General features: G+C 38.7%; 1 protein-coding gene across 1 annotated transcript in view; it reads left to right on the plus strand.

Moving 5' to 3' along the window:
* Positions 1-3,015: 3,015 nt before the first annotated feature.
* Positions 3,016-15,167, plus strand: part of ACVR1C (activin A receptor type 1C) — a 75,486-nt gene continuing 63,334 nt past the window's right edge. Inside the window, exon 1 of the mRNA XM_040644727.1 lies at positions 3,016-3,350. Within this exon, the coding sequence (XP_040500661.1) occupies positions 3,278-3,350 (73 nt within the window). The 5' untranslated portion in view covers positions 3,016-3,277. The remainder of the gene's footprint in view (positions 3,351-15,167) is intronic.

Below are 15,167 nucleotides of genomic sequence, written 5' to 3' on the forward strand. Positions count from 1 at the left end.
ACTTGTTTCCCTTGGTTATGTAAGATTTATCCAACCAAAGTCTATTTTTCTGGTGGGTTATGAACTCCTTGATTATTGCTGTTGTTTTCTTTTGATTATGAGAATCCAGGAGTCATGATGTAATGTTGCTATGGTAATGAATATGTACAAATAGATGATTAAGGGTGGGGGGGAAGGTTACATCTTGAGAAACACATTTGCATATAAATTCTTTCCAGTGAATTAAAAAAAAACCTCACACATGATTTTTTTCTGTTATGTACAGAAAATATAAAAGATGTGTTACATTATATCATATCTTCAACAATGCATTGTGTTGCTTATATTAAATGACAGGAGTCACTCAATATCCTCCAAAGAGTATTTTCTTAATAATAGTTCATACAAAAAGGTATTGGATTAAGACTGGATTAATTTCTTTAGGGGGGGTTGTGTGTGTGTGAATAAAGTATACTCTTTTAAGTAAAAAATGGGACACTTACAAGGATTCAGTTCTTTTCCTCGTTGCCACAAAGGTGGAGTTAAGGACTCAAGCATATCAGAAATACTTATAATTACCTAAGAATATACTTTGCCAGGTATTGGGCTTCGATACATTTACAGTGACTAACTCCTTACTTCAAAGCTTCTATAGTATTGATGCTGGAAGAAGAACATGTACAAGAGAACAGAGGGAAATGGTATTTGAAGATGAAATTTAAAATTCTTCTACAAATTAAGTACTTAGCTTTTGACATACTAACCTTTGTGTGTGTGCGTGTATGTCACAGAACTTTGTGCCAAGAATTCAAAAGATCATGATTCTTTTATTGGCTGGCCATATGTTGACTGGCAAGGCACCCAACAACTCTTTTTTTTTTTTTTTTTTTTTTTTTTAAATACTGTGCCTAAGACCAACGTGAAGATCCTTGCCATTAGGTGAGGATTCATTAGACCAGCACTGCCCAATAGATATATAATGCAAGCATATGTAATTTAAAATTTTTTAGTAAGCACATTAAAAAGTGAAAAAAATAGGTGAAATTAACTTTAGTAATATATTTAGCCCAACACTTCCAAAATATTATCATTTCAACATAAAGGACATAAAAGTTATCAATGACATATTTCACATTCTATCTTGTACTAAGTCTTTGAGATGCAGCATGTATTCGATACTATAGCACATGTCCGTCTGGATTAGACACATTTCAAGTGCTCACTACCTACATACGTGGCTAGCAGTACCATAGCATGTGGCTACTGGATACCATAGCAGTCAGCGCACCATTAGGCAGAGGACAGTGTTGAGTTTGTTTAGAATATTAAAATCATTCAATATTGGACTTCTTCGGTAATAACCTTGCATTTTTTTAGGAGATGAGAGCTTTCTGACGTGCAGGGATGTTGCTTACTGTATTCAAGAGACAAAGTTATTATTGAAAGTAAATACCTGACAGTATAATGCCTGATGTTAACGGTGCTTTCACAGTCACTTCTCACCCCCCAGTCATGGTTCCGAGGAATAGGGATGAAGTTCCATGTACTTTTGAGGAAGCAGGTGCAGACACTAAATCCTGTTCTTTCAGCTCCAAATCTCATGATTCAATGGTAGATCACAATGTAGGGTTCAGTTATCAAATAATGAGCCAGCCAAGTCAGCCAAAATATAATGTGTCCTAGCATTTTCTTGTCTTTTTTTTTTTTTTTTTAAGCATCTGTTTTGTGGGTGTCTGGAAGGGTTCAGTCTTGTCCCACATCTCCATTTTTTTTTTTTTTTTTTTTTTTGCTTGGATCCAGAATAAAATTAGAACAAAGTCTTTTTACACTTAGGAATGTTTTGATTCATCCAAGGTGGCGATGGTGGGGGTGAGAACCCCAGGACTGTCACCAAATCCAACAAACATCCCACCCCCACTACTGTGATCTTTTGATGGTGAAATCAATTAGATACATTATTTCACCATAGGACTTTCATAGACCTCAGAAAGAACACTCTATTTAGAGCTGAGGTGGGTGAGGAAGCAAGTAATACCTCTTACTCTCAAGCAATTAATTTATATGACAATCAATTTTCAAGAAGCCCCCCATCAGTGGCAATAATACCAATATTGGCTTTTGGACTTTGTGTGTTGTTCAGGTTAAAATAATCCCATTCACTTTAACGTATAGGCTACATATATGAACTGAATTTGGGCTAATTTCTCTTAATTGGTAACATCGCCCATATATTTTCAATCACAGCCCACATGGGAAGCTCACTCATTTGATAAGGGGGCTCCAGGAATTAAATTCAAGCAAGTTTCCAATACATTACTTTAAATCACTCTTCGCCTTCCCTTAATCCATGAGTACGATTCCCCTCTTCCAGCCCATATTTCCATTGCTGAAATTGTTGCAAGGTATCTTCCATAGGACATAGGACGGGTCCTTTGCCTCCAAACCTGGCAGATGACCACATCGCCTGGCGCAGGTCGTCCAGCTTTGGTCGCCATTCCTGGGAGGGCCGGGAGGGTCACTGGAGGCATCAGGTAAGAAAGCTTATTATTAAGCTCCAACTATGGGTAGCCAAGACAGTCGGGGAATTGGTTATTTCCAGGGCTGAACAGAGAGGGCGCCCTTCCACAGACGCGTGCACAGCCAGGACATGGTGGTGGGACGAGCCCCGCAGGAATACCTGGGGGTGTCTCAAGGTTCAGTCTAGTTAGAAAACCTTTAGGCCACTGGACTACAAACGAATGTCAAGAGATCTGGACGAGTGAATCTTCTGTAGGAGACAGTACAGCGACCACCAGGAAGCAACTGCGGCAGGGTTTAAGTTTTCCTAAAGCCTCAGTGGGGCTTTCCCTCGCGTCCCGACCCTTTTACCAGCTCTCGGGTCCTGGGGGTTCCGCGCCACGCAGCCCTCTCTCTTGCCCCCAGCTCCGGGCGCTCTCATCGCCTGGCCTTCGGGGCGCCTTCGCCCGCCTGGCCAGCAGCGCCAGGCCCCGGGCGGCTGCGAGAGGGCGCAGGGGGCGGAGGCGCGGCGGGGGCGGGCTCTGTCCCCCCCCACCCCCCTTTCAGCCGGCTGCTGGGGCCGGTGGCAGGAACGCCGCGCACCGCCAGCCGCGGGGGGCGAGGGATGGGGGAGGCACAAGAAGGGGGTGCCCGCATGGATTAGAGCCAACCGCGCTCTTCAAAAGGGTGACGGGGCTGTGCTTCCCTCCCGCGTCCCGGGAACTTCAAAGCGGCCCGCGCTGCTCCGACCGCCTATCTCCGCTCTGGGACCTCGCAGCCCCGGCGCGGCCGCCTGGTGGCCATGACCCGAGCGCTGTGCGCGGCGCTCCGCCAGGCTCTCCTGCTGCTCGCCACCGCCGCCGCGCTCTCGACAGGTACGACGGGCGCTCCTTCTCCAGCGCAGGCGAGGGTGGGAGTCGGAGGCGGTCTGCGGGTGGGCACGCGGGTGGGGTAGAAGGTGCTGCGAGCACGCTGACTTTCCACTGGGCGGAGTGGGAAGCGCCAGTTGGATTGAGGGGGCGCGGGCTAGGGTGCAGCGTGGGCACTTGACGTCTGGTAGCCATAGGATTAGACAGGTGTGTTGGGGACGAAGCCACCAGGAGGAGCGAAAAAGCGACAGGGACGTGGGGGGTATGGGTAGTGGGGGTGAGGTGGGTGACAAATTTGGGGGCAGTTTGCAGCGGAGGGAGTAGGAGAGTGTGTTTGTGGGTGTGCGCAGGGCTGGGGAGTTGAGTGGCACCACGAGTTCACGCTGCAGGGGCTTCGGGCACTCTCTGTAGTGGGCTCGGGAGAGCTGAGCAAAGATTGTGGCATGGTGGTGGCGGAAAGGTGGGGAATGGTGGTGGCGATTCGGTCTGAGTTTTAGGAGGCGAGGGATATCTCAGAAGCCGCTGGTGCCAAGCTATGTAGGCGAGAGAGGGAGCTTAAATCTGCGTGGTTTGCAACGCACATTGCTTTCGAGGTACGATCTTTTTACTAAGAGTTGCAGGGGAAAAGAATTCTGGCAAGCGCCCCAGCGTTTTTAACAGGTCTGTGCCTCGATAGGCTAAATAGAGCCCTCGGCCCAAGCTAGAAACCAAACATTTCTTATAATGTTTACTAGAAACTGGGGCAAATGCATCTTCGGTAAAATCATAGTGTGCTATGATGGAAAACCCTTTAGTTCTAAAACTGTTTTCGTTATAACATTATCTTAGGATATGGAGAGCAGCAGCAGATTCCTTGCTAACTCATTCTTTAAACATTTCAATCAGACGTTTAAGACATTTGCATACAAAAACCTGGTGTTTTTCCATAGAGCTGTACTTTGTCCGAAGCTGATTTTTATGCATTTTTGTTTTCCCAGATGACAATCTGTTTGACATTAATAGCTATACTCCAGGGTGGTAGTTTTCCTTTTAGTGACATGTGCAGGGGAATGTTTTGAATAGTATGATTGCTGTCATGTGCAGATTTCGTGTTTCAGATGGCCTGAGAGAATCACTAAACACAATATTGAAATGAAAATTGATTATTGGAAGTGATTAATTTATACAATCTGAGGATTAAAGCATTTTAGTTATCTTTGGAAAAGCACAGCCTTTGAGGAAAGCCATTACTCAGAGACTGTCCAGAGGATAGGGGATAAAGTGAAATATTTGCATTCAGAGTTAGTAAATTCATCAATGGGAAGAAAACTGACAATGGGAAAGCATAAGAAATGAGCGGAAACTCCACTAACTCGGAATACTGAAAGTACTCTTGATGAATTTAATAGAATTTCCAAAAAGATGAAAAAAGAATTAAACAGCCTTCTAGATATCAGTTTTGATTAGGCACCTGTGAAATTGCCTCCATGGGCTGTCTGTACAACCCTTTTTATTTTAGGGAGCTAATAACTTTGCTGCAGACATTTAAAAAATACTCAATTATTTTTTATCTAGCTTGAAAGTTGTGTTTTGTTATATGTCAGAATCTTGCAAAAATTTCAGAGACCCTGGGCATAGCAGTATAGGAAAACATGCCAGGCTATGCTCTTTAAAAAGCATGGAAACTTTTGACATTGAAATGTACAAAAAAGAAAAGAAAAATAGATCATCCGTTCATATTTGATTTTTCCCTCAGAATATGAAGGCTAAGAAAAATGACTGATGTGGAAATAATGTGTCAATATAGTAGAGAAGTACTTATCAAAATTGAACTTTTACAATAAACTTTTCTGGGTCAAATGCAATCACTTTCAAATCTCTTTTAAGAACATTATCCCTCTTTGTGTCCCACAGAAACAATGTCTATTGCTGTCTACTTTCTTGAATCTTAACTTTTATACCCATCTTTGATTATTTGGTAGAGGGAATCAAGGTAGTTTATTTCTTTATTTCGTGTTTTAAATTGTTTTTCTCACCTGGTTACCTATATCATTTTTTATCTAGTCACTTTTATAAATTACATTGTTCATCATAATGGTCAATTTTGAAAATGTAGAAGTCGCTGCCGCCACTATGACATAGCTGGGTGACAGAAAACACCGCCTTCCAATCTGACCCTGCTGAGCACCAGGCCTAGGACTTTCAATATCTGAAGACATCGATAAACCAATAATCCCTTTTTGCTTTGGCTGTTATTCCACAGCATCTCTGTCACCTAAGGCATGTCATGCATTAGCAGTAGAGTAGAAACCATTGCTCCTGGAGGAGAATCTCAGAGGGTAACCGCTGATGGAAAAAAAATGAGAAAATATTTATTGGGCCGGGCTGGCTAAAAAATTAGGCTGCTCGGAGTTACTCTATTTATCTAGTTTCTGGGTTCCTTGTTATTTGGGAAGAAAGACCTGACATGACCTCACATTTATCAGATATACTAAACAAAGAGTTGGCACAAAATATCCTGGAGTTCTGAAGTTTGAAGCTGTGATTGGGATATTAAATGGATTTACACACTGTGCATTCTCTATTAATTTTATGAAACTCCTTGGTCTTCTGGTTGGGAATGGATTATTAAGAGCCTGGAAATCTACCAAAAAAAAAAAAGGAGTCCCAGGGGGTGTCTGGGTGGCTCAGTCAGTTAAGTGTCTGCCTTTGGCTCAGGTGGGATCGAGGCACACCCCCCCACCGACATCGGGCTCGCTGCTGAGCGAGGAGCCTGCTTCTGCTTCTCCCTCTCCCTCTACAGCTCTCCCTGCTTGTGTGCTCTCTCAAATAAATAAATAAAATCTTTTTTTAAAAAAAAAAGAGTTTGGAAAACTAGCTGCTGTTGCTCTAAAAGTGGAAAGGTAACCATTTCATTTAATAACCAGGGTGGGGGTTTCAGATAGGGAGTTGTTTTCACTGCACATTTTAAGGTGTGTTGGAAGTGAAAGTGAAAGCCTTGGGCTGGTTGAGTGTACAAATGCAGTAGATGTTGCCACATTTGCCCTTCTTTAAGCAGGGTCATTTATTGGTTGGTTGACACACATGTGACAAGAGGCAAATGGTTCCAAGGAAGAGACTTCTCTGGCCCCGGAGACACTCAGCGCTGAAGTCCTTGGGGGGCATACTTCTTAATTAACTGTAGTGCCCCAACCTGTTATCTAGCCTCAAGTTTACAGAAGTATCAATCAACTAGAGTTCCTCTGATTTTCTATAATCCTACACAAATACATGTAAGGTGTGAGAGAGCAATAGTGGATGATTCCAAATTTTTGATTCGAGCCCTGGAGGAATAGTACCCTTATGTGCGGTCAGGCTGACGACCACAGGAGGAGCGGGTCTGACCCTGGTTGGGGGGTTGGGTGGGGATGGTGGCCCAGAGCTGGAGCTCAGTTTCGGTGTGGAGAGCTTCAAATGCCTAGTACACACCAAAGTGGAGATACCAAGTAATTGGTTGCTTGGGCCTGGGGTTCTGGGCACAAGTCTAGACTAACGCTAAAAAATTGAGAATCAAATTAATTGCTGTTTGATTCCGATTTAACTGGCTGTTTTGTACTTTTACCTGGCAACCCATATAAAAGAAATATTGTGATGAGCTAAACTGCTCATGTTGCCGGTCTGCCCGGTTCTTAGATTAGAAAGAGAAGCATAGACCTCATTTCTAGTCCTTGTCTCTTACCACTTGTATTCTAGCCCGGCTGCCGTCCCCGTATGCGTTTCTGAATCGTCACTTCCAGCACTTTTCAGCCATGCATTGCATGGCTCCAGTGTTTCCGGGTGAACAGAGAGAGACAGCCTTTCCTAATCTTACGTGGGTTCTTGACTTGAAAGGGTTGTGAAAAAGATTATAACTCTCTAGACTCCTTGGAAATGATTGGTAGGTGAAAGCAGTTGGTTTTGCCCAAATTTACTATTTTCTGAATGTGATTGTTATTTTCAAATGCATTTTTAGAGTATTTGCCTTTTGAATAAGCATCCCTATGTTTCTTTTTAGGGGAAATGCTTCCAGGCAGTAGCCAAGATGCAGTTCATTGTATTTTTCTTGGCAGTACTTGTATCTCTTACTGTAAATAAGAGAAGTTTGGGGGAGTAGAGAATGGACAGAGTCAGAGCTGGGGAGGCGGTGTCCCTCACAGGACCTGTTCATCTGAGACAGACTGAGGTTTTAGAGCAGGTTCCTAAGAGAGTGATTGCAAGTCCTTTGGGACACGGGCAGGGATACATTAATTTCAACTATGGACTCTTTAGTTCTTGCTCTTAGCTAAGTCTTGGCCAGCTACCAAATTATTAGTATTGGCTTCATTTTGAGATTTGTAGAGGACAGTGACCTATAAATGCGCAACTCTATGCAAAGATCATTAACAAGCTCAAACAGGTATGTTCACATGTATATAAAGAGTTTATTTTAACTAATAAAATGAGAGTTAATTTCTAAATGTAAATGGAAAACAGAACTGAACAGCGAAAAAAAGGATAAATTCTAAGCACAAAGAATGTACTGTGTATTATTTCTTATCACTTACATCTGTGAAGCCACCTCTGGATTTTTCATTGCTTTGACCTTCTCTACCTTTAAATTTCATGGCTGATTGTCAGAGCTCAAGTTTTATCCTTACATTGTTTAAGAAACTGGGATGATAAAGGGATATATTTATAAGTGAAGCAGAATTTCCACTTTTCCGGAGAAGCAGGAATACCTAAATACTGTCCTGTCTCAGCTGTGCCTCTCTTCAGTCCAAGAGGGATCCCTCGGTGATATCCAGAAAAGAGAGGCAAAATAAAGCAAAGTCACTGTTCTTTTGCTTACCTGGTACTTTGTCCCCAAATTGCACGACAGAACTCTAACCTACTCCTCTTTTCAAAACTTGTAACAATTAAACAGCCTAAGGATAAAGGGGAGGAGGCTGTGATACATCAGAATTCTGGATCCTGACACTGATTGAAAGGCTGCGTGATGCCTGCCAAGCGAAGCCAAGATGGTGGAGTGGGGGACCTCTTTCTCCATTACCTCACTTTGGTCCAGCCCTCGTGGTGGCTCTGACAAGTTTCAGGCAATAACGTCAGGGGCTACTGCTCAGGTACGAAAAGGTGGAGAGTCTTTGGAGAGAGGTGGCTGGTTCTCTTCTACGAGGAAGCAGGTCCTGCCCTTCCCACATTTGTTCCCTCTGTAGAAGACGGGACTGTGGTCATGAACCTGGTGCCTTTCACATTCTTTAAAAGCTACATCCCTAAGGCACATGGGCCTCTTGATTCCCTGGAATGGGGACAGTAAAACCACTACTCCTTACACTTAGAAATCAAGTAAAAAGTAAAAGGGAGGGAGGAGATGAGTAGGAGTGTGAAACAGGCATGAAGACTTTATTTCCATAGAAGCCAACACCCCTATTTCTGAGGGGATGCTCCCTTGCCTTGTCCTGTGGCTCTTGCATTCACTTGTTCTGATTGGCCAACGAGAATCATAAGGTTCTACTCTGTCCTCATTATTTACTTTTTGTCCTCCAGAATAATTTCCCTTTTCTGTTGTTCTCTTCTGTTTTGTAGAGTAGGTATGTGAATATACTGTTTCTTTGGAACTGTTTTAAATTAATCCCCTCAAGAATTCATGGGTGAATCATTCAGTATGACTCAAGAGCTTGGCTTATTATTTTTTAAAACAATTTAAATTTGCCAGTGACTTAAGGATCCCAAATTAGATCAATCTACTTTTTCATTAAACTTTTCACATCAAGAAAATGATTAGGATACTTTAGTTTTGGAAGTGAGACACATATATTTTCTTCTAATTTGTTTTATCATCCTTATCTCATTATAAGGTACAATGATTGAGAAAGACGCCATATCTCTGTATGTTGATTGAGTTCCTTTTAAATTTTTCGTTTAATGACATGATTGACTGAGATAAGTACTCCGTGGTCAAAAACAGGATTAGAAATAAATCTAACCCATTATGGTCCAGACAATGAGGATTTTAATGCAAAATGTTTAGTTTCATAAATGCATGCTTATCCAAGAGATGTTAACTCAGAGGGTGGTAATCCAGATTAACACAGCTTTAAGGAACCAGATTGTTTTAAAACAGAGCCAAAATATATTAAAGAGTATTAATGGATCACATCTCATAATTTTATCTGATGACATTTTTCTGGCCTGCTCCCCTAGAAGTGTGTTTATTTCTTCTCTCCATCCCCATTATTGCTCTTCAAGAGTAAAGATCTGCTCTATGAATATTTGCCAGCTCTAATAATCAGAGTGAGACTTTGTTCTCACTCAAATTCCACCCATAATCTGTAGTGTATATTTCCAGGAAATAGATAATACATTGTACATTTGAAACACTAAATAAAGAATAAGTATATGATTAGCAGAACATTTCTTACAGGATAATAAATGCGTAATTAAATGAATGCCTCTTTCTTTTTTAATTGTTTTCCTACAGCTATTCTCTAGCTGTATATTAACTATATTAAAAGGTATTACTTTTTGCACAGAGGAGAAAGTTGACTTCATTAAGACAAATGGACTTCTTTAAAAGAATGAGATTTATTGTGCCAAATAAAGATGAAGATGCTCTTTTAGAATTGCTTTTACTGTACTCTGGTTTAGATATTGCCATTATCATAAAGTTTTTCCTAATATTTCTTTATTATGTTTTTAATATCTATAGGATTTATAGTGCTGTCTCCTCTTATATCCCTGACATTGGAAATTCGAATTTTCTTTCTTTTTACCTTGATCGGTGTAGTTGGAAGTTTATCAGTTTTATTGAATTCTTTCAAATAAATAGCTTTTGGTTTTATTGATTTTCAGAGTTTTTTTTCTTTAGTTGTTTTCTACTCTTATCTTCATATTTCCTTCCTCTACTTACTTTGAGTTTAATTTATTCTTTTTTATTCTAGCTTCTTAAGTTGGTACTTTAGATCAACAGTGGGTAAACATTTTCTTAAAGAATCAGATAATACATATTTTAGGCTTGTGGGCCAAACAGTCACTTGCAATTACTTGTTTCAGCCATTTTCATATAAAAGCAACCATAGACAATGCATAAACAAATAGGTGTTGCTTTATTTACAAATGGGCCAGCTAATGGGCCATAGTTTGATGACCTTTTCTTAAATCATTCATTTAAGACCTTTCTTCTTTTCTAATACAGGCATTTAAAACTTCAAGTTTTCTTCTTGGCAGCTCCTTCAGCTCATCCATAAATTGTGCTATGTTGTATTTTAATTTTCAGTGAGTTCAGAATATTTTCTAGTTTTCTTATGATTTTCTGGGACTTGTGGGTTATTTAGATGTCTGTTTAATTTCCAAATATTTGGGGAATTTTCAGGTTGTTTTTTATTGACTTCTAATTTAAATCTACTGGGAGTGAAAGAACATAATCTGTATGATTTTAATTTTTCTGAATTTATCTTTTTGTTTTAGAGCCTAGCATGTGACTGACCTGGTAAATGTACTACATGTTCTTGAAAATAACATATATTCTGCTATTGTTGAGTGGAGTGTTCTATAGATGTTATTTAGGTCAAGTTGTTTCACAGTGTTATTCAAGGCTTCTATATCATTACTGATTTTCGGTCTCCTTGTTTTATCAAATACCAAGAGAGGATTGTTGATATCTCCCATATACATGTGAATTTGTCTGCTCCTGTTTTTAGTTTGTCTGATTTTTGCTTCATGCATTTGAAAATTTTGTCAGTGGGTACATATACATTAAGATTGTTATGTCCTCTTAATGAATGTTTATCATTAGGAAATCTCCCACTTTACCCCTAGTGTTATTTATTCTTTAGACACATCTCTCTTTATCACTGGTAATCTTTGCTTTATTTAAAGTTTACTCTGTTAACATTAATATAGCCATCCCAGCTTTCTTATGCTTAATACTTGTACATCTCTTTTTTTTTTAATGATTTTTTATTATATTATGTTAGTCACCATACAGTATATCCCCGGTTTCCGATGTAAGGCTCGATGATTCATTAGTTGCGTATAACACCCAGCGCACCATGCAATTCGTGCCCTCCTTACTACCCATCACCGGTCTATCCCATTCCCCCACCCCCTCCCCTCTGAGGCCCTCAGTTTGTTTCTCATAGTCCATAGTGTCCCATGCTTCATTCCCCCTTCTGATTACCCCCCCTTTCTTTATCCCTTTCTTCCCCTACCGATCATCCTAGTTCTTATGTTCCATAGATGAGAGAAATCATATGATAGTTGTCTTTCTCTGCTTGACTTAGTTCACTTAGCATTATCTCCTCCAGTGCCGTCCATGTTGTAGAATATATTTGCAAATGACACTACAGATAAAGGACTGGTATCCAAGATCTACAAAGAACTTCTCAAACTCAATACACGAGAAACTAATAAACAAATCAAAAAATGGGCAGAAGATATGAACATCTCTTTTAATATAGCTACTCCTGCTTTCTTTTGCTGAGTGCCTGCATATCATAGATTTCCCATCCTCTTATTCTAAACTTTTATTGCATATATATATACACACACACACACACACACACATATGTATATGTATATATACTTACGTGTATACACACACACACACACACAAATATATATATTTAAATTGGGCTTCTTGAAGAGAGCATATGGTTAGGTTCTGCTTTTTTATTCAGGCTTACACACTTGTCTTTTAACTGGAAAATTTAGACCATGTACATTCAATGTATTTATCAATATGGTTTTGTTTAAATCTGTCATCTTGTTGTTTTTATGTCTCTCCCTTATTTCTTTCTATTTTTGTCCTTCTTTGTTTTAATTGACAAAAGTTGCTATTCTGTATTATTTCCACTATCGCTTTATAAGCTACATCTCTTTGTATTATTTTAGTTATTGTTCCAAGCTTTATAATATCCATCTTTATCACAGTTTAATATAAACACCTTATTATCATATTCTTCCATTTTCCTCTTCTTGCCCTTTGTGTTATTAATTTCACGTGTTTTACTTCTAAATATTTTATAGACCTTGAAAAAAAATAGTTCTTATTTTGGCTTAAGTACTTAATTACCTTTAAATGAATTTAAAAAATGAATGTAGGAATTTGCATTTACCCACATATTTATGATTTCTGTTCATCACTCTTCATTATTCTGTATAGATGTGAATTTACATCTGGTGTCTTTTTCCTTTAGCCCGAAGAACATTCCTTGTAGTTCAGTTCTTGTGACAATAAATTCTAATGCATTTTTATTTTCTGGAAAAGATTTATTTCAAAAGTGTTTTTCCTCAACATTTTATTAAACTTTTCATCAATTGACTACCTCACACCGGTCAGAATGGCTAAAATTAACTCAGGAAACAATAGACATTGGCAAGGATGTGGAGAAAGGGGAACCCTCTTACACTGTTGTTGAGAATGAAAACTGGTGCAGCCACTCTGGAAAACAGTATGGAGTTTCCTCAAAAGAATAAAGTAGAACTACCCTATGACCAGCAATTGCACTACTAGGTATTTATCCAAAGGATATGTAGTGATTCAGAAGGGAACCTGCACCCGAGTGTTTATAGCAGCAATGTCCACAATAGCCAAACAATGGAAAGAGCCCAGATGTTCATCAACAGATGAATGGATAAAGAAGGTGGTATATGTGTGTGTGTGTGTGTGTGTGTGTGTGTGTGTGTGTAGGAATATTACTCAGCCATCAAAAATAATGAAATCTTGCCATTTGCAATGACGTGGATGGAACTAGAGGGTATTATGCTAAGCAAATTATGTCAGTCAGAGAAAGACAAATACCATATGATCTCACTCATATGTGGAATATAAGAGACAAAACAGGTGAACATAGGGGAAGGGAAGGAAAAATAAAATAAGATGAAAACAGAGAGGGAGGCAAACTATAAGAGACTTAACAATGGGGAACAAGCAGGGTTTTTGGAGGGGAGGTGGTTGGGGGGATTGGGTAATTGGGTGATGGGCTAAGGAGGGTACTTGATGTAGTGAGAACTAGGTGTTATATGCAACTGATGAATCACTAAATTCTATCTCTGAAACTAATAATAATAATAAAAAAGAAAAATTTTTTAATCAACTGGAATTGAAAGAAATTTAGTTACCATCCATCCATATATCCACCAACTAGATCATACCCTTGTGCTCGCTTTATCACATATATATCCATTTATCTATTCCTCTATTCATCAAAAATATATTATTTTTTATGTGTTTCTAAATAAGCTACAAATATTAGGACACTACCCTCTAAATACTTCTGTATGCATATTACACAAGTGCAACATTTGCTAACATTTTTCTCTTTTCGTGAAATATTTAAATATAATAACATTCACAAATCTTACATGTGAATTCATGGTGTTTTGAGAAATTCATTCCCTTAATCTTTTCAAGATGTTAATAATAAACATCACCACAATAAGTTTCCTCATGTTCTACCCAGTCATTCCTTAGTGCGTATTTTATCCACCATAGATTAATTTTGACTGTTGAGTGTATTGCTTTGTAAATGCCAATTAGGTAAAATTTGTTGATCGTATTGTTCACATCATCTATATTTTTACCGGGAGGGGTGTTAAAAATCTCCAACTATACTTGTGGATTTATCTTTCTCTCCCTTTAGTTCTGTCAGTTTTTATTTCATATATTTTGAAACTCTTTTATTAGATTTACACACATTTACAGTTGTCATGTCTTCCTGATGCAATGACCAATTATTATGAAATATCCCACTTCATCTCAGTAATAGTTTTGTTTTCATGTCTATTCTGTGCAATATTATATATAACTACACCAACTTTTTTATGCTTCATATTTGCATGTTTGTTTTCCCCATACTTTTACTTACACCCTATCTGTCTTTATCTTGGATGTGCAACTTTTGTACATAGCATATAGTTGGTTCTTGATTTTTGTCCTTAAACTATATAATAAACATCTGCCTTTAATTCAGGTGGGTAGGCCATTAACATTTAGTGTAATTATTGGTATGGATTCAAGCCTACCATGTTGCTGTTTGTCTCTCTTTTTATTGTTTCTGTTTCCTCTTTTTTTTTTTTTTTTGCCTTTTTTTGGGGGGGCTAGTCACTTTTTTTGAGTATTCTGTTTCATTTCCTTTTTGATTTCTTAACACTCTCTTTTAAAAATTATTTTTTTAGTAGTTGTTCTAGGTTTACATGTATTTTTTCTTAATTTAATGTTCATTATGAGTCAATATTGTACTGTTTCATACATCACTTTACACGTAACATTTCATTTTGCTGACTTCATGTCCCTTTTTATCCCATGACACCTCCTTTACATCTTCAGTGTAAAGACCTTATAATTGTATGATTACATTTATCAGTTGTGTAATTATATTGATATAAACCAAACATAATGAGACACACAAATAATCAAAGAAATAACTTGACTTGCAAGAGACAGGGCACTCATGATTTAGGTATGATGCAGATGTTAGAGCTATCATATAGGGATTTAAAATAATCGTGATTAAAAACTGTAGAAGAAAAGGTGGAAAATACACATGAAAATATGTGGCATTTTAACAGAAAGAGAATGCAAGAAAATGTCAAATGGAAACGCTAGTTATGAAAGCATGAGATAAAGAATATTCTTGATATGCTCGTCAGTAGATTCAGCACAGCCAAAGAAAGAATCATAAACTTGAAGATAGACCAATAGAAATTACCTTATAATTGTGTAATTACAGTATTACAGAGTCATTACACTAAAATGGGAAGTGTCAGGAGATAAAAAGGAAAGAGTGAAAACGCCCAAAACAGAGCATCCAAGAAGTGTGAGACAATATGAAGTGGTATAACATATGT

The sequence above is a fragment of the Ursus maritimus genome, unplaced genomic scaffold (genome assembly GCF_017311325.1).
Source record: "Ursus maritimus isolate PB19 unplaced genomic scaffold, ASM1731132v1 scaffold_1, whole genome shotgun sequence".
Classification (NCBI taxonomy): Eukaryota; Metazoa; Chordata; class Mammalia; order Carnivora; family Ursidae; genus Ursus; species Ursus maritimus.